Consider the following 17,640-nt stretch of genomic DNA (forward strand, 5'->3'; position numbering starts at 1 on the left):
TAGCTGTGGGTTAATAGGAAGGTAAAACAATAATTTCTTTTAAGTACCACTAAGGCTTCACTTATGCTGCTCGAAGGACGTGTGACTTAAATTATTTTTAATTACTATTAGTAGGTTACATCTGTAGCCTATTAAACAAATTATTTTTTACTAGAGACAGGATTGGGTACTTATGCATCAAACCCAGGCAAAATATATGAGCGTAGGCTACTCATTTTCCTTCTCTATCCTATTTTTCCCTCTCTAACCTCATTGTTTCATACTAAACTTACTTTGCAAGCTACCTAGTGCCTTGGCGTTTGATTTGTTCTGTAAATCCATAGCACAGTTCGGTGCTATTTCACTAATTGACAGTGTCTTTACAAAAATCTGTGTGTGTCTCTTTGAAATCCACAGATGCCTCTGGCATGCCATCAATGTGAAACATGTCCTAGATCATCACAGTTTTCCTTTTTTTCTTGCCTACTTTTTTCAGTGCGGCTTCAATGTTACTTAGCAAATACATGATACTTTTACCCATTCCCTAGAGTGGGAATTACAGAATTACAATGATAACATGTATATGAAGTAATTAAAACTCAATATATGTAGTTTTAAATACTGTTTTCATTTTGGTTATTTCTTGTGTGGTAAAAAAGAATGTCAATCGTTAGGAGACCAGGCTCTTCTGCCTGTCGTTCTTCATGCTGCCTGTTTATTTGTGTCTTTCTTTCTGTTTTTCATTAATTAGTTTGTCATGGTGCTTGGGTTCTTCACATACGGTCTTATAAATTTTTTTTCTTTGTATGAGATTCTGCTTTTTTAGGGCAGTTTAATATCTCCGCTTTTTAATGAATGACTTCTTTAAAGGAATCAGTGTGCAGTTCTTACGATGTGAACTGAAAGGAGCTCACTTATTTATCTGCATTTGGACCACCACTACCAAGAATTCATACCTCTGGTGCCATAGAAGCACCTTATTGAAACGTCTATATGTTTAAAAGGCAACCAACACCTACGATCTTCCATTGTTATAAATGAGAATTAAGCACTTAACAGCTGCCATATTGCTCTGTGGCATCACAAAATCAGTAGAAGATGCAAGCACAAGCTTTGGTACTCTTGTACTAAATCATTTTTCTTTGAAGTGGAGACTTAATTGTTTTTTCTATGTGGAACATATATCATTAGCATGCTAATCAGAATACAAACAGCTCACAAAGGGGATAATGAGGGAGAACTTCCATGTAATGCTTGGTTTACATCCACGTGACTCTGAAGAAAAATGTTTTGTTTTGCTGAGCTGTCCTTAATTTAAGGTTTCTTGCTTAATGAGACTTCAAACAAATTCTGCATTGTAGGTTTCAGGTTTTCATCCCAGAGAGAAGCTTGGGATTTCAGGGAGGAGGGAGGCAAAGTGGCTTGGAAAACCTAAACAGACATCTAAGTAAGGGAGCATGCCTCTTGAGGAAAGACAGATAAGGCAGCCTTCCTAAATGTGACAGAATGTAAAACTTTCTGTTGAAATACACCACAGTCTAAAAACATACATCACAATTTGTTTCTCTTAAAGCCCTTTTGAGTTTAATGTAGTGGAAAATGTTTTCATAATTGTCTGATAGCTTTTCTGATATTTTCTACAAGCTGAAATATTTCCGACCTGGGTTTTGTTTGAGGGCTGGGAAGTATGACCTTTCAGAGGCTGTGAACATACATGTCCTACTACGCATTGCTGCTTGGGAGTATGCAAAATGCTAAAGGTTTAAATCAAATTGCCCTGAGGACTGCTTACTGACCTTTTGAAGGCAAAGCTGTCAAAACCTTCAACTAGACATCAGCTAGAGAAGAACACTTAAGGCAGATCAATGCAAATAGAAAACAATGTGGTTCTGACTTTTGGTAATTCCTCGTTAGTGAGAAACAGTTACTGTGCTGCAAGGAGCTGCTGGAAACAAACCCACACTGCCAAAGAATTGCTGTGAGTAACATGTAGTAGTTGTTTTTCAGGGAAAACCTTTTATAATCACTTAGGAAATTAAAAGTTTTCATTAATTGCCAAATCCTGATACAGTTATCTGATCTGAGCAGGATGCTTCATTGACTTCAAAGGGATTTTTGTCTACTTAAGGAATGCAGGGTCAGGCCCTTAACTACTGATAACTTTCTTCAGTGGGTTGTCAGATATGACAAACTATGCCACTTTAATAGAGGTTACCCTTGCCATGCCATGCCTTCCCTTTGCCCTGAAAACCTGCTTTCTTCCTTCACCCAGGTAATAGAGTTTCTGGGTGGTTGCTATATAGAAGAGCTTAGGAATTACTCTAGCTGAAGCTGTGGTTTCTGTGAATATATTTTCTTTACTTTGAATAGCTATAATAAATTATTTTTTCATGATGATATATTATACAATAAAATCAGTTGCGGAAAGCATTTCACGGAGTTACGAATTCCCCTGTTCTGTGAATTGCTGCCCAGCAATTAGTTGTCCATCCTTTAATAGATTTATTCCTAATTAGTTGTTCATGTACTATTGCTTGCTGTAATGCAGAGTTTTAAATAAATGCCTTCCTTTCTATGTAGGCTTACAGAAATGGACCAAAAACCAGGGAGTGAGAAGCTGTTGATTCATATGTTGGCTCTCAGTCCAATAATTATAGGCATCCTGTGCAAAAAGTATTAAGCAATCATGTATATCCTGCGCTGGAGACTCACAGAATAATTACTACACAGGTTAGTAAAAAATAATTCTCTGTGCTTTATCAGAACATTACAACTGCTCTTCTCTTAGTGTAATTAAAAGTTAGCTATCAAAACGTAAGAGGTGCTGCTTCATCCAAGGCAAAAATAATACAGTTGAGCTCTATTAACATGTAGCTAAAAATTATGCCTTTTTTCAAAATAATTCGTTTTTACTGTTCTCCACACTGAGAATTCAAAGTCTGACTGTAAACCATTCTAAGATCAAATTTTCACTTATATAAATGTCTGTAAATTTTTAAACAAAAAAGAGGTGAAGTTGTAATTTTTTGCACACTTATGGAAACCTGAATTAGGAAAGCGAACAATGTTTCAGTTATGTAAAAACTTTTTTGTACTGGAAAAAGTCTAGCTCTCTGATTCTTAAGGTGCAAGCAGGCTGGATCAGTTGATCTGTCACTGTAGAAAGAAATTAATCCTAATCATGCTGTATCTAACTTGAAGACTAAGCAGCTAAATCAGTTTATCTGGGGCTGCAGGATGTGACTTGGTATCTTGCACTGGAGGTGTTAACAGGGAGGGGGCTGCAGCTTGCTCAGGATGCCTTGGAAAGGGCATTTGTCCATCTCTGCCCCTCCTGAAGCCAGCAGGAGTTTTAATACTTGGGGAAGGATTTGGACTGCTCTCTGCATGTTGAAGGTTTTCTTTTCTCTAGTTAGGCTAAGGCATCACGCTTTGAATGCTGCAGTAGCTTACTGATGCTGAATAGGATGCCCCTGTGGCCCCAGCTTCTCCAGATGGGATTTCTACTCAGTGACTTGCACTGGCCTGCTCCTCAGCTGAGCACATTAGGCCAATTTAACTCACTAACTTGTCATAAAACTTCCTCCCCTGCCACACACGCTTTTCTCCTAGTTACTTAGCATGAACATTTTGGTGTGCACATGGTGTGTATTCTATACATGTATTATTTACCCAATACAAGTTCCGTCATGTGCCAGATTTGCCCACTGTGACCTTCTAGAGGTATCTGAACATAAATAATAGCAAAATGTTATTTAGCATTTAGCAAATGTAATCCTGGGGTAATGATTAGATACTGGATAGCAGCACAGCTGAAATCAGCCATGCCTCCTGCCTTCAGGTCCTGTCTAGCACCAGGCAGACAGCTCTTCCAGAGCCTCTAAAATATGAGAAATCCCCGTGGGCTCCCAAGTGACTCCTGCAGCCCAGCTGAGATAAAATCCCAGCAACTGCAGCTGATGGAGGCAGTAATTTCAGCATCAAAAGAAATCACCCCCGTGCTGCCCAGCTTTTGGCTCCCCTCGGTTCACCCCCTCCTTGGCTCTCTCCTTTCACCGGGGTGTTGCCTTTAGCGGTTCAGCCCGAATTCGTGGTAAAGCCATTCTGGTGTAAGTCACAGTTTTGCGTGGCCCTTCAAACATCTCAGTACCCATCCCCAAAGCTGTGTTGTTGCGTGGGGGCGTTTGCAGGACGAGCCTGCTTGCATGTGAGGGGGAGGAGGTGCTGGGAACATGCCTTGAAGGCTTCAAATCTGTTTATCTTCACACTCCTGAGAGGCAATCACTCGCCCATGACAGGGCAGCGCACTGGAGGGAGCTGTGCTGGCAGCAAGGAGATAAACCTATGGGGCACAGGCTGCTTTGGCCGAAGTGGCCTCTCCCTGACCAGCAATTCCTTATGTCTCTGTGAGATGAAGTGGGACAAGAGCAGCAGGAAGCCTCCTCCAATCCTTCTTTCTCATAGTTCCTTGGGATAAATTGTAGATAAGAGGAGAGAGCGCATTGTTAACAAGCTGAGAAAGCAAAGACAAAGGAAGGGGCTGTGATCTTTCACAGCAAAAATAAATAGCTATCTGTAGCATGGTATATTCAGTAGTATGTCCAACTGCTAGTCAGCCTCTGGCTTGCCTTGCTTTTCATTTATTTTATTTCTGGTAATTGTTTTCTGATTGCAAACATATAGAGGAAAAGAGGCAGAAATTATTTGCCTATTTCCTGTTGAAACAGCAGAATGAAGGTAACTTATACAGGGATGAAAGGAGACCGTATTTCATGCCTGTTGCTAAACAAATAGCTGCAAAGCAGTGGGTCGTCACGATAAGCAAGACAGACCCTAACAAAAAGCTGCCTCTCTGGAAGATTCAAGAGATTCCTTTGTAGACTCAAACATAGAAAATGGTAACCTAGGAGATGTTTTCTTTCTGTTCAGTTATTCTTGGTCTGATACTTATTGTATCGACCCAGTGTATTAACACTTTGATTTATGGAATATAACATCGAGAGTACAGTACTGCAGCATTTCCAGATTTTGTTTTGTTTTCTTCTTGGGGAAAGGGTTGAGAGAAGGGACTGTACTGAGCCAATTAAAAAATATATACATTGCAAATGCAGGTTATGGGGCAGCTCTTCTCCACCTGCTGGCCGTTCCTGCTCCTTGCTGCGATTTCCACATATACATAAACCCTTAATGTTTCAGTGCGCAGATTCCAGCTGCGGCTGCCCATCTGCTGTCACTTTGGCCCCAAGACAGCCGAGCACCGAGGGCTTACATCCCAGGAGTGCTGAGCATCCTTGAGGTCAGAGGAATTAAACAGTGCTCAGCACCTTGTGTGAGAACCCTAGGTGGCATGGCAGAAGTATGCAGGCTGCCCTGGCCTGGGAAGCATTCATGGCAGTTTGGCTGATCTGAGTCAGGGCAGCTGCTGTCCCATGCTATTGCCATATCGTCAGCTGCATGTTGCAACCCTTGGTGTTTCAGCATTCATTTTACACTACAAAGAGCCAAGTTAGGGAGATAAAACCAGGAGAAAACAAGCTCTACTGAAAAAAAAAGAAAAAAAAAAAGTTTTCTGGCAGGTTATGTGTCTGGAGTTCACTGCAGGCAGTGGAGCATCAGCTGTGACACGAGGGATGGAAGAGAGAGCATGGAGCTGCGGTAAACCCAAACTCCACCCCGTAAGAGCTCTATGTTGTGTGTTAGGGGAAGAGTGCATCTGGGATGAGGTATGCCCTCAGGTGTGTACTCTTTAATTCTGTAGCTGTAGCTGTGTGGTTTGTTAAAAGTACCAAGAAGACCTGATGGTTTGCATCTAGGAAAGAGCAGAGTGACTGACCAAAAATACTTAGGTATTTTTCACACCTACCAGCCGCAGTGAACAGGTATGGGAGAGTGAAGAAATGCACTTTGCCAGATCCCTGTGAGGTTACTCCTCCGAACTGCCTGCAGTTATCTTGAGCAGCAGGGGAGGATGTTGGGGTGTCCTTTCTCCTGCTGAAAGTCATGGCAGGGTCCCTCTTCGTTCTGGTGTGATGAGCCTTCAGGGGTGGGAGTAAATGTCTGGAGGCTGCCTCTGGGGCACTGTGAAACAACCTAGCTGAGGGGTACCCACCAATTTGGGCTAGTGGAGCACTGTTGTGGAAGAGCGGGGCGGGCAGCAGAGGGGAAGCTAGTGTGGCAAATAATTGTGCTCCTTTTACTTCGGTGTTTGTTGATTTATAACCAGATGAGATCTGTGTTAAAATCCCTTTGTCAGGGAGGTGTGCTTTTCCTGGACAGGAAGGCTCCCTGGAGAGAAAGTTCATTAGCATCCTGAGGGCTCAGCCCAAGGTGTGTTTGCCCATCTGCTCATGGAAGGAGTGAATCTCCTTTGAGAAGGCAACAGAGATGGTAACTGTACACAGGTTCAAAATGAAGCAAGAATCCACTAAGTGACCAAATGTGCCGAAAGTAAACATTTGTATAGTGGGTCTTAATAGAGTTAGCTTAACATATTGTAAATCTGCAAATACAGTTGTAATTGGGTCGGGAGTTGGGCATGAGAAACAAGAAAGTATCTAAATGTGCCTACAGTGACACCAGGTCAAAAACACTCAGAGCAAGAACTGTAAAGAAAAAAGGGGCTTCCCTGAGAAGAAGGGTTAATGACACCCTACCAGGAGTGCAGGGTTGTGGCAGCCTGTTAGTTGGGTTTTGAGGACTCCACCGGCTGAAGGCAGAGCTGAGCTGGTGCAAATTGCCGTAATTCCCCTGCAGTTAATAGGGCTCCAGCAATTACCACTGCTCTCAGCCTGCCCTGAAAAATGACGGCGGCTCCAATACTGCCACAGCCGTGCTAAGCAGCCCATGGTGATTGTACCCTCTCCTCTGCCCTGGGTGCCTGTAGCTACGGCTTTCCTCACACCAGCAGTGACACCTGGCAGCTCCTGCTGGCAGAGCCAGAGGATGAGGTGGGACCTGGCACTGGTAGCAAGGAAGGGTTGAGTCTGTGGAGCTGGGAGTCAGGATGATGATTATATGTTGGCTGAAAATAGACTTGGACTCCAGGACCCTACTACTGCCTCTTACAGGCTGCAGCTAATTGAGGATAGTGTTGTGTTTGCACATGTGGCAATGGGGACACTTAAACTGCTCTCTCCCCCCCTCTCCTGTTTCGCACCCATGGGTGCTCATCCCTATCCTCTTCTGTCCCACAACATTACGGTGTTAGAGCAGAGACACGCAAAGCCAAACCGGGGGAATGGATCATGTGGGCAAAGCCACTTTCTCATCTCTGAGCTTGTTAAGTCAGGTGGGACGCAGCAGCATGTAGGCACCCAGCTCAGGCGTTTTGTGGCCGTGCCAAACACCACCCGTGCTGCTGTAATGGCTTTTCCCAGACCACAGGGATGAGAGCGCTAACGTGATGCTATTCTTTGTCTCAGGTAGAGCTTGAAATGCTTAGTGCAAAACTAACCACAGACCAAACCGAACTATTTCTGGTTTAAGCTAAAAGAAACACAGGTGGTACAACACCAGAAAAATCTTATTCTAACCTGGAAAGAAACTGCATTCTCCACTTTGGGCTTGTGGCTGCAGAGATCTCATAAATACAGAGTTCACCTTGGGAAGACAGGTGAATTTTCAGCTTCTTTCCTTTTCCTGAGGCTGCTACGTTCCACCCATCCCTGGAAGCATTCAAGGCCGGGTTGGATGGGGCTTTGAGCAACCTGGTCTAGTGGAAGGTGTCCCTGCCCATGGCAGGAGGTTGGAACTAGATGATCTTTGAAGGTCCCTTCCAACCCAAACCATTCTATGATGCCAGGGAAGATCCAGGGAAGAGTCCTGCCTACTAGTTCTCTTTCTAGAGGTGTTGGTAATGTTTCAGACAATGTGTATAAACACCATGGTCATGAGACTTTGTTCACCTTTGGAAAGCTCCTCTCTCTCCTTGCTGGTTCATAATGGGACAAAAATTCTGGATTTTATGGCCCCAGCCAAGTTTAGCAGTCCTGGATAGATTGACAGCTGCCCTCGCACACACGCAGAAGAGCAGAGGAGCAAAGCCCTGAGCTAGATCTCTTCATGTCAATCTGATTTTTAAAATCTTTCTTTTCAGAAAACATATAAACTGGGCTTGGCAGGGCTGAGGCTGAAATGCAGCATAAGGTAAATCAGGTTATTTACAGATAGCAACCTGGACAGCATGCTGTTATTCCAGCTGTTGGTAGCACTTCAAAGAGAGTTCTTGCTACTGATTTGGGTTTTAAGGCATTGAGGAGCTGACTGCTGAAGTATTACAAGTTATTATTTCTTTGAAGGAAGTGTGCAGCTTGTTTGCAGACCCCAAAATCTAAGAGAAAGCATACAAAAGGGTTTATATGGGTCTGAAAAGAACTACAAAAACTGAGGAAGTTTGCATAGTTTCCCACATATGCCAAAAAAGTCTGTGTGGGTGATGGAAGAAAAATTGCTGCCCTGCAACAAAGTAGGCATAGCTTTCTTTATGTTGGCTGGCAGTATCTTGTACTCATCCTGGATGGCTATTCTGGCTTTCTCAAGATAATACTTCTGTGAGATGGTCAGCCAAGTAGATAATTGTGTTTATTGGCTCCATATTTACTAACATGGTGTATTTGACAAAGTTATGGCTAGCAGTGCCTTTAAACTGTGGTTCAATGGGTTTATCAGCCTGCAGTGAAGTATGAATTTAGACATGTTATTGCAAGTCCGCACTATCTCTAATCCAATTAATTACTGGAAAATGTGTTAAAATAATGACTTCTGACAAATTAAGGAGAGAGAGTTTTATGCTCATCTAGTTAAAGGGCTGCTTAATTCTATTAAGGAATTTATTTGTTTTGCTCAACAGGAATGTGAAAATGGAAATATTGGTATTTGCAGCTGCCCAGACCTAGGTACAAGGAGCGCTCCAGTGAGAAGGAGTTTAAGCCATTTAAGACAAATATTGCATTTGATCTCATGAGGCGACACCTCCTGCTGGCACAGCGTAGTTCGGGGAGCCGGTAAAGCACTTTCCCCACCACAGCAGAATACAGCAGTAAGCACAGATGACACAGCTAATGGAAACCAGCCCACAAGTAGAACTACAACTTGCTCTCTCCGTTGGCTTTTTTTTGTCCCCTGGTTCACTAGGACCAACTCCTGCTTCAAAAAGGGCTGGTGAATTGAGCAAGGAGGTGTCTCTCCTGGGATGGGTGGGATAGTGTCCAGTGCTGCACAGGAAGGAGCACCCTGCTGTGCAGAGCAAAGGGCTTCAGGGAAAGAACATTACATCTAACCAGGGACAGTTTCAGCCTCTCCACCAATTGACCAAAGCACATGGTGTAGAAATGTTACTGGGTAATGCCTTCCCTCTTGGTGTGTTTGTCTTCTAGATGTGCTGAGGTCATTTAGGAAATCTCAGATTTGGGTCCTTCTGATCAACAGAATGCAGGAGAGAGTACAGTACCAGCATGAGCTGCAGATGGAAGTTGTGAGTTTGCCACAAGAAAGAACGAACGTTTAATCATTAATACTCAAAAAGAATATAAACAAAATGGCTAGTGGTACTTTCTTTTTTCATAGTTCACACTTTTGTGACTGGATAAAGTAAAACACTGAGGAAGATTAAAAAATACCGGGTCAAGTGGATCCTGTTGCTGTATTTGCTCCTATTTGGACACTAAAGTGGTGCATGTGCAGTTCTGCTCTGCAAAGGGATTGTAAAACTGGATGCCTTTTGGGTAACTGATTTGCATGTAAAGCAAATCTTTCCTCACTACCTTTCCTGAAAATTCATGCTAAAATTGGAGCAAGCTGTATTCTTCTGCTCATGTATTTTTGACAAGTAAGGAAGGTGATATAGGTCAAACTATGGCTTACGCTGTGTTTAGATAGCTCTGATTTCCTCCCCAAGGCTTTCAGAGGAGTCGTTGACTGAGGCTGTAGCCAGTCCCAGTGATGATGCAGCAGAAGGGACCAAGTTTGGCTGCCAGCTCCCAGCTCTGTGAGCTTTGCGGTGCTGGCAGGAACAAAAAGCAGTAAAAACTTGCCTGTCACTGAAGTCAGCAGCTCTTACAATGAATGCAAACAGGGGGCAAATCTGCTGAGTAAGAAGATGCCTTCCTACATGGTAACTTTAGAAACTAGAACTCTGAACAGACAAAAAAGAGCTCAGAAATCACTGGCTGCAAGCATGGAGTAAAATCATGGCTGAACATGAAAGCTTAAATTGATAGCGGCAGCATTTGATTTGATGATACCGTCCATAGGGTGTCGACAGCATGAATCTCGAACCTTATGCTTGCAGTTCAGGTTGCATTTCAGCAAGCTACACTTATGGCTGCTTTCTGGTGGCGACAAGTAAAGGGCAGCTTATCCCCCGCAGCAGCTCACTGCCCCGCACGGCCATCTGGAAGCGGTTTTATCGGTGCTGCACGAAGGGGTCGGAAAGAACCACAGGCACCCTGGCACTCCGTTTCCGATCAGTTCCCATCCAAAAACTAGCCTGCGTGTGTGGGAAAGCCAGTTTCACCTGGGCACGGGGGTGCTCTGCCCAACCTGGACATCCCCGCACCTGCCCCGGCCACGGCAGGGTCCGCCGCTTGGGGCTCGGGCTGAGCACCTCCCCCGTTGGATGCCCCGGGCGGGCAGCTCTCTAATTTTGGCACAGAACCTCCGTAAAGCCGGGCGCGGCTAAGCGCACGTTTTGCAGATGCTCGCCAGGCCGGTGAGGAGAGCGCTGCAGTTCGTGGCGTCCCGGGGGAACCCTGCGCCCTGGGGGGCGGCGGAGCCGGCAGCTCCTTCCCTGGCCGGAGGGACTCAGCCCCTGCCCGCGAAGTACCGGAGCCGGCAGAGCCCGGCCGGTTCGGGGCTGTCCCGATGGGCCGCCGGGGAGCTGCCCCTGGGTGCCGGCGCTGCCCGAGAGGACGCGTCTACGGGGCAGCGCCGGCGCTCGCCCGGGCGGGGGGGGGGGAGGGGTCGGGTCGGGCCCGGCCGCGCTCGGCCCAGATGGCGCCGGACCCCGTAGCCCCTCGTGCGCGGGGCCGGCGGCTCCCGCCACCGCCCCCCGCCCGGCGGCATTGTCCGCCGCGGCCCGCCCCGTCCAGCGGCGTCCCTCCCTCCTCCTCCTCCTCCCCCGCCCAGCCCTGCCCCTCGCCCCTCTCCTCCCCAAAGGCCAATGGAGACGAGATGCGGAGAGTAGGGCCGGGACGGGCGCTCCGGGGCCGCTCCGTCCGTCCCCTGTCTCCTCCCCTCGCCCGCTGACCGGTCTCTCTCGCGGCGGCCGGAGGAGCATGCCAGCCACCTCCCGCTAAATGGCGCCGCTCCGCCGCCGGGCGCTGCTGCTCGCGCTGCTGCTCGCGCTGCTGCTCCCGCTGCCAGGTGAGTCCGTCCGCCCCGCGGCCCCATTGCCCGCCCGCGCCCCGGCTCCGCTCCGCCGCACGTGGTTCTATTTACCCGGTATCGGCCGGGAGTGGTGGGACCGGCGCGAGCGGGAACCGGCCCCGCGCTTTGTTCGCGCCGCGAGACGGGGCGGGTGGGGCCCGGTGGGGGGGGCTCCCGGCCCGGCCCCGCCGGCAGGGGGCGCGAGCGGGCCGCGGGGCCTCGCTCCGGGGCGCGCGCGGCGGGTAACTTCCCCCACCGCCCCGCTGGGCGACCGTTAATTCGCCGCGCGCTCGCCCCCTTGCGAGCCGCTGTGTGTGTGGGGGGGGGGGGGGTGTGTGTTGTGTGTGGGTGCTCTGAGGGGCCGGGTAGCGGGGAGGGGGTTTCGCTAACGATTTCTTGTAAAATTAGCCTTTTACGACTCGCCCTGCTCCGGCTCCTTTGGCAGGCTTGTAAAATTAGCGAGCGGCTCGGGCGCCTCGGCTCCCTGGGCGGCGCTGCCCCGGCAGCGGTAACGGTCGCACCTGTGTGGCAGCCCCCGCCGGTGACGGGGTTGGCGGCGACGGCGGCGGAGCGGAGCGGCTCCCTGTGCCCGCCGGCCAGCCCTGCGGGGCTCGCCGGGGCTCACCGCGACAGCCAGCGCCTCCCGCGCTGAGCCCTGGTTACGGCTGGGCGGGTGCTTGAGGCTCTGGTTCTCTAGCTCCTTGACACAAGCCGTTTGCAAACCAGGACGCAAGCGCCTGGGTTTCTGTACTGCGCTTGGAGTCAGCACCACGGTTTTCCCAGGGGTTTTCTGAGTTTGGAGGGCTTGGAGACCTCGGAGCCTGTAATAACTGTAGTTTTACTTTGTGCTGCAGGTTCAGCGAGATGACTTGCAGCTCATGAGTGTGCTTGGTAACTTGCATGTCTATACTCACAGGTGAAATCTTTTTTTCTCTCTCTTAGGAGTGTGGTGCTTTAGCGAACTGTATTTTGTGAAAGAGCCTCGGGACATTACTGTGTCAAGGAAGGATCCGGTAGTTTTAGACTGCCAGGCCCGTGGTGAAGCTCCTATAACTATTACGTGGCTGAAAAATGGAGGCAAAGTATCTGAAAATGAACGGATCTACACTTTATCTAATGGCTCGTTATATATCAGTGAGGTGGAAGGAAAGAAAGGAGAGCTTTCCGATGAAGGATTTTACCAGTGCTTAGCTCTGAACAAACATGGGGCCATTATCAGTCAAAAAAGCCACCTCACACTAGCAAGTAAGTTCCAGCTCTTGTTTATTAACCTGCTCCTGAGTCTGTGACAGCAATTCCCTGAACAGCACACAACAACGTACTGTTTTGATTATGTACCCAAAAAGACAAATTACAAAAGCAAAGAGCGAGTCAATTCTACAGAACCTTTGTTTCCTTTGAAATGTTAAAAGATCTTGAGCAAAACTCTTTGAGTGCCTGATGTGGCAAGAGTGGCGCAGCCACCTGTGAAGCTTCTTGGGCAGCGGTGCCTTGTGTGGGTGGCTCATGCGGGTCACTGGTCTCCAGAGCAAGTGGTGATGCAGAGCCATGCTGGTAACCTGCTACAGAAGTCCTGGTTCTTGCTTCTCAAGTCCTGTTCAGGCAACCTTACAAGGGTTAGCTACAAATCTGATAAAAAAAGTTATTATTCCTTGTTCAGTAGCTTGATGTTGTGTTGTGCCATCTTAGGGCAGGGCAGAATGATAATAAAGGCGGTTGTCTTTGGAAAGGGGAAAGAGGGGAAAGGTTTTCTGGGCAACCGTGAGGGTTATATTACCACACCCTCGCTTTTCTGAGGTGTGTGTTCAGCCAAGCAGATGCAGGTGCTGTCCCTGTTGGAACCGCTTCAAGGTCCTCTGGAACTGACCGCAAGGGCCTGTTACGTGGTTCTACTAGGAAGTGAGAGTTGCGTTTCTAGGGTGACTCCCTACTACTGGATGAATGGTGAAGGATATAGTTGTGTTTAAGTGCCTTTATGGCTTTAACAGTCTGACCCTGAGTGTGTGTTGCCCTCTGTTTTCCTAGCATCTTTAAACATGTTGAGCAAGAGATGTGTGTTAGGAACTGAATGCCATGCCTTTTTCCATGCCAGTGCAGAGCTCTGCCAGTAGGCTGCTTCTACAACATTATCTTTTTTTTGCTTTCCAAAAGTACATGGAGTCATTTCAAAGAAAGTGCAACACAGAGAGTACACAGTTTACATAGTCTTCTCATGTTCCCTCTGTAATAGGACTTAACTGATAATCTATTAGGAAAAGGCTTCCCTTGACCTCTTCAACCCTGTTCTTAGTAGCAAGTTGCACAAAACTGTGGTGCTGATACGGAAAGTTGATATTGGTTGTAAATTGCAAGTTTTACCAAATTCAGTCTGAAACTAGTTAATACAGTTGGTATGTTAGCTTACATAAAAAAAAAAGTCTGAATGTTAACATTTGTTAGTTTTTCCTCTGTGCTTCTGAACTGATTATAAAAACTGTCCATAAGATAGCCCAGGAAGGTGTGAAATACCTTGTTCAGTGAGCTAGAGCATTGGGCAGTTGAAAACCAGCCTGGGAGCAGGTGGCTCCACGTTAAGTGACGAGTTTTTCACGTGCTGTAAGGGGCTGATCTGTGAACTCTCCATTTCAAAAACCTGGCTACTTATTACTTTGTGTCATGGCATCTTACTCACATACAGGGTTAATAGACTAAGCAGTTCTTGGATACTTTTGATAAAATGGTGAAAAATGAAGTATTAACCTTTAAATTCATATCATTAGGTTTCAGAGTGTCAGCACCATTAATAGACTGAAGAAAACCTTTCTTAAGAGGATAGAAATTTTGTTGTTGTTAATAAATGTAAAGCAAAGCTGATGGATTCTGTGTGTAGGACTGTGGAAAACTGAAGGCCATTTTAAACCTGAGACATTGCAGGATGAGGTCTGTGCTTAGTATCAGAGAACTTCTGGAATAGTACAGAGAGCACTATAGTAGTATAGCGTAGTAATACACTTGTAGTATCTGGTTTTATTCAGACAGTACTGAACTTCTATATATGTTTGTGTCTCACATGCACATTATTTCACCAGAAAGATGATTTAATTTTGTTTTCTTTTTTGATAATGAAAGATTTTTCACCAAGGAAGTGTTGTGAACCAATAGGTTGCATGCTGTAGAGTGAGACTCTTGTTTTCCAGCCCCCCCCTCCTTTTTTTTTTTACTTTCTTATCCCCCCCCCCCCCCCCTTCCCCTGTAAGACTGTGACAAAAGGTTTCTTATTCTTTGAATACTTGAAAGATTTCCTATGGCTTTGGGGGAAAACTAGAAGAGATAGTGGATCCATAAGGATCACAGTACCTGTTGACTTAGCGATTAAGTGGTTAACTGGTGGCCAGACATGAAGTTTTCCTGTGTAGCAGTCTCTCCTTTTTAGTCATATTTCAATCTGACTGGTTTCAGAATGTCATCTTTACTGTAAAGCTGTGAGGAAAGGAGGTAATTTGTATCGTTATATTTTGAAGCCCATAAAACACGTGCAAAATTAGTCTTATATCTCATTTTTACAGTGTTTCTGCCTGCTATCGTGACTTGATTGAACATTGCAGATATTTTAAGTGAAAGAAATTAAAAGTCTTGGGGGGGATTTTGTAGGCTTATAATTTTTTTTAGAAGCAGTTGTCCGTTGCTGCGAAGGCAAATTACCTTGTGGTCAGGGTACAGGAGGAACTATACATATTAAACAGGTAGAGAATAGGCATTAAATGGGCATTCTTTCTTTGGAGGAAAAAAGCAAATGCTCTCTTCAGTCAGCGGTAGCAGCAGGGTGTGAGGATGTTCTTTTACTTTGCCTGTTCAGAGCTTTTGCCAGTAAGCTTGTCTTTTGCTTCAGAATTGTAATGTTTAGTGTTGCATTTGGAAATCAAAAACTTTAATCTGTCCAAGAGTTTAAGATTTGAACACACAAGGAGATCAGATCTTGGTTTCTAAAGTTAGGAACTGGAAGCTGAAGGTTGCACTCGTGGCAAGAATTCCATTATTCATGTGCAAATTAAGAATTCACAGGGTTAAAAGGTTAGAAACTGGCCAGGATGAGGTTTACCCTTGTGATAAAGAGCAGATGACCCTCATTCATTGGCCAAAGCTTTCATGTAGCTCCTCTGCAAAGTTAGTGATTGCCATGAATTGTTCTTGAGGAATGCAGAAATTCAAATGTGAGCAGGCCTTTCCTTAAGTGTCACTATGGAGCCTTATCTCCCGAGCACATCAGAGTAGGTCTGCGGGGACAGGGTTCCTCCCCAGAGGCCCCAAGGCTTTGCTTTCCTGTTGCTCATCCATGCACAAAAGAATTTTACTAATTTAGGGCTTTTTTTCGGTGAGATCCCCCTACTTTTTTAAAGGAAACTGTGGGGCTGAGGTATTGCTTAGGTAAAAATACTAATTTTGGTACATGCTGGTAGTTGCTTCAAAAGTAGGCTAATTGACGTGGGGGAAGAGCAGGAGGAGGTTCCAGTGTGGTTCTTTGTGAGGCAATATGTGGGGGTAAAATGCTGATAGTGAAGAGTATGACTTACTCAAAATTCAGCTTACTCCTGCCATTGCTACTAAGAGAGGTATTTTTTTTAATGGAATGTAAAAGAAATGTAGACTGTGAAGAAAGTCTATGCACTTTTGGTACAACTTTGAATCAGCCAAAAATAAACAAGCTGAGATTTTTGTATTCCTGCATTTTTAAATTATGACTATTTAACTGCAGTTAGCTAAGATTCTGTCTTAAAAATGAAGCTAGACTTCCAATAAGGTAGCATTAGGAAAAAATGGAGAAGGTGGATCATGTTCTGAACCTAGTAACATGGGCTTTCAGCAGTGATTGGACAGGATGCTCATTGTTTATTTCCTTTTCACAAAAAGTGGAAATTGAAGTCCTAAGATGGTTGGATGGGATATATACAGCTGGGTAGGAACATTCCTAGATAACCCTTTCTCTTGTAACTTGGCTGAATTGATTTTAATGTTTGTGAGTTACAGGAAATGTAATCCCGATTCTTCGTGTACAGGTTTCTACATTTCACAAGAGGGAAAGGTTATGCAAGCAGAAGGCTTCTGGGAACACGCTCCTGGAAGGAAACTGCGTGTGCATGCTGTACTGCAGTTTGTGAAGCTCTGGGCCTTTTACATGTAGCAGGCTATACTTTGTGGAGAGTTTGTAATTTTGCTTACTTGCTGTGGCAGTGATGTGACTTCTGGTCCCACTGTTGTGCCAATAATTGGCAATATTTATGTTTTGATGCCTTAACATCTTTTGCTCTGCTTTTAAATATTTGCACTTAATCATGCATCCACTTGAGCCTTACTCTGTACTGTGACAATCATGTTTTCTTAACTGTTCCAGCTGTTTGTTCCCACTTTTGCATTGTGCCCTTCCTTGCATTCCACAGCTGCATATGTGGCTAACTGAACAGGGAACTGATCTGGGTTAAAATAATAGAATTAAAACAAAAGATGGTGTTTAACCCAGATGAGTTCCCTGATGCGGTTTGTCACAGAGCCACTCACAGTGATTGCACTGGCGTAACTGAGAGGAATGATGTGGAGGTGGGAATGCTTAGTGGGGACAGGGGAAGGCTACTGAAATGTAGACTGTTGCAAAAGTAAACATTCATCAAACTGTGGCCTTTATGGAACATGTGCGTAGGCAGAAATTTTGCCTTTCTGCTACCAATTTTTTAAAAATTATTTTTAATATCTTGCCTTAAATGAAGGGATTAATAGCTGTGGTCTAACAATATAATTTTCATTTTGTATGGAATCTGTCATTTCAGGTCCAAATGCATATAGAGCTCAAAGGTAGTTTTAATTATTTAAATAGTAATGGAGAGAGGGAAGACTCTGAGATGGAAAGGTGGGGTTGGGGGCCAGAAGTGGTTTTTGACTGAAGTGGAAGTGAAATGGCAAATGGCAGTTGTAGACAATGGTCTTGTATTAAAAGAGATAGCTAAGTCTTAATGCTGTAGAACTGGTGTGGTAACAGACAGTTTGAGGAAGCTCTTGCTATAGGTTTTTACAAGTGCTGCTTTGTTGCTATTGCTTTGATTAGTTGATTTGTATGTCCTGAGAGGAGAATCAGTTTCTAAGCCGAGAGTGCACATGGCTGATCCTTAGTGCATTTAAATTCCAGTATTTAAGGCAGGAGGAGGATGTTTAATGTCTCAGTTGGCAATGTCAGTTGATAACAGTGAAGAAGAGCAGTAAGATTTTTGTTCTTTAACTGAGATACACTGAAGAAATAAGAAAACTGGGAAATATTTTCCTTCTTAGCTC

General features: G+C 45.4%; 2 protein-coding genes across 2 annotated transcripts in view; both read left to right on the forward strand.

The window, feature by feature from the left end:
- PYGO1 (pygopus family PHD finger 1) overlaps positions 1-17,640 on the forward strand; it is a 192,916-nt gene that overhangs the window by 66,901 nt on the left and 108,375 nt on the right. The gene's annotated exons all lie outside the window — the stretch shown is intronic.
- Positions 11,274-17,640, forward strand: part of PRTG (protogenin) — an 85,698-nt gene continuing 79,331 nt past the window's right edge. Inside the window, exons 1-2 of the mRNA XM_049812559.1 lie at positions 11,274-11,340; positions 12,286-12,588. Of these exons, the coding sequence (XP_049668516.1) occupies positions 11,274-11,340; positions 12,286-12,588 (370 nt within the window). The remainder of the gene's footprint in view (positions 11,341-12,285; positions 12,589-17,640) is intronic.

This window comes from Accipiter gentilis, chromosome 10, assembly GCF_929443795.1.
Source record: "Accipiter gentilis chromosome 10, bAccGen1.1, whole genome shotgun sequence".
NCBI classification, from domain to species: domain Eukaryota; kingdom Metazoa; phylum Chordata; class Aves; order Accipitriformes; family Accipitridae; genus Astur; species Astur gentilis.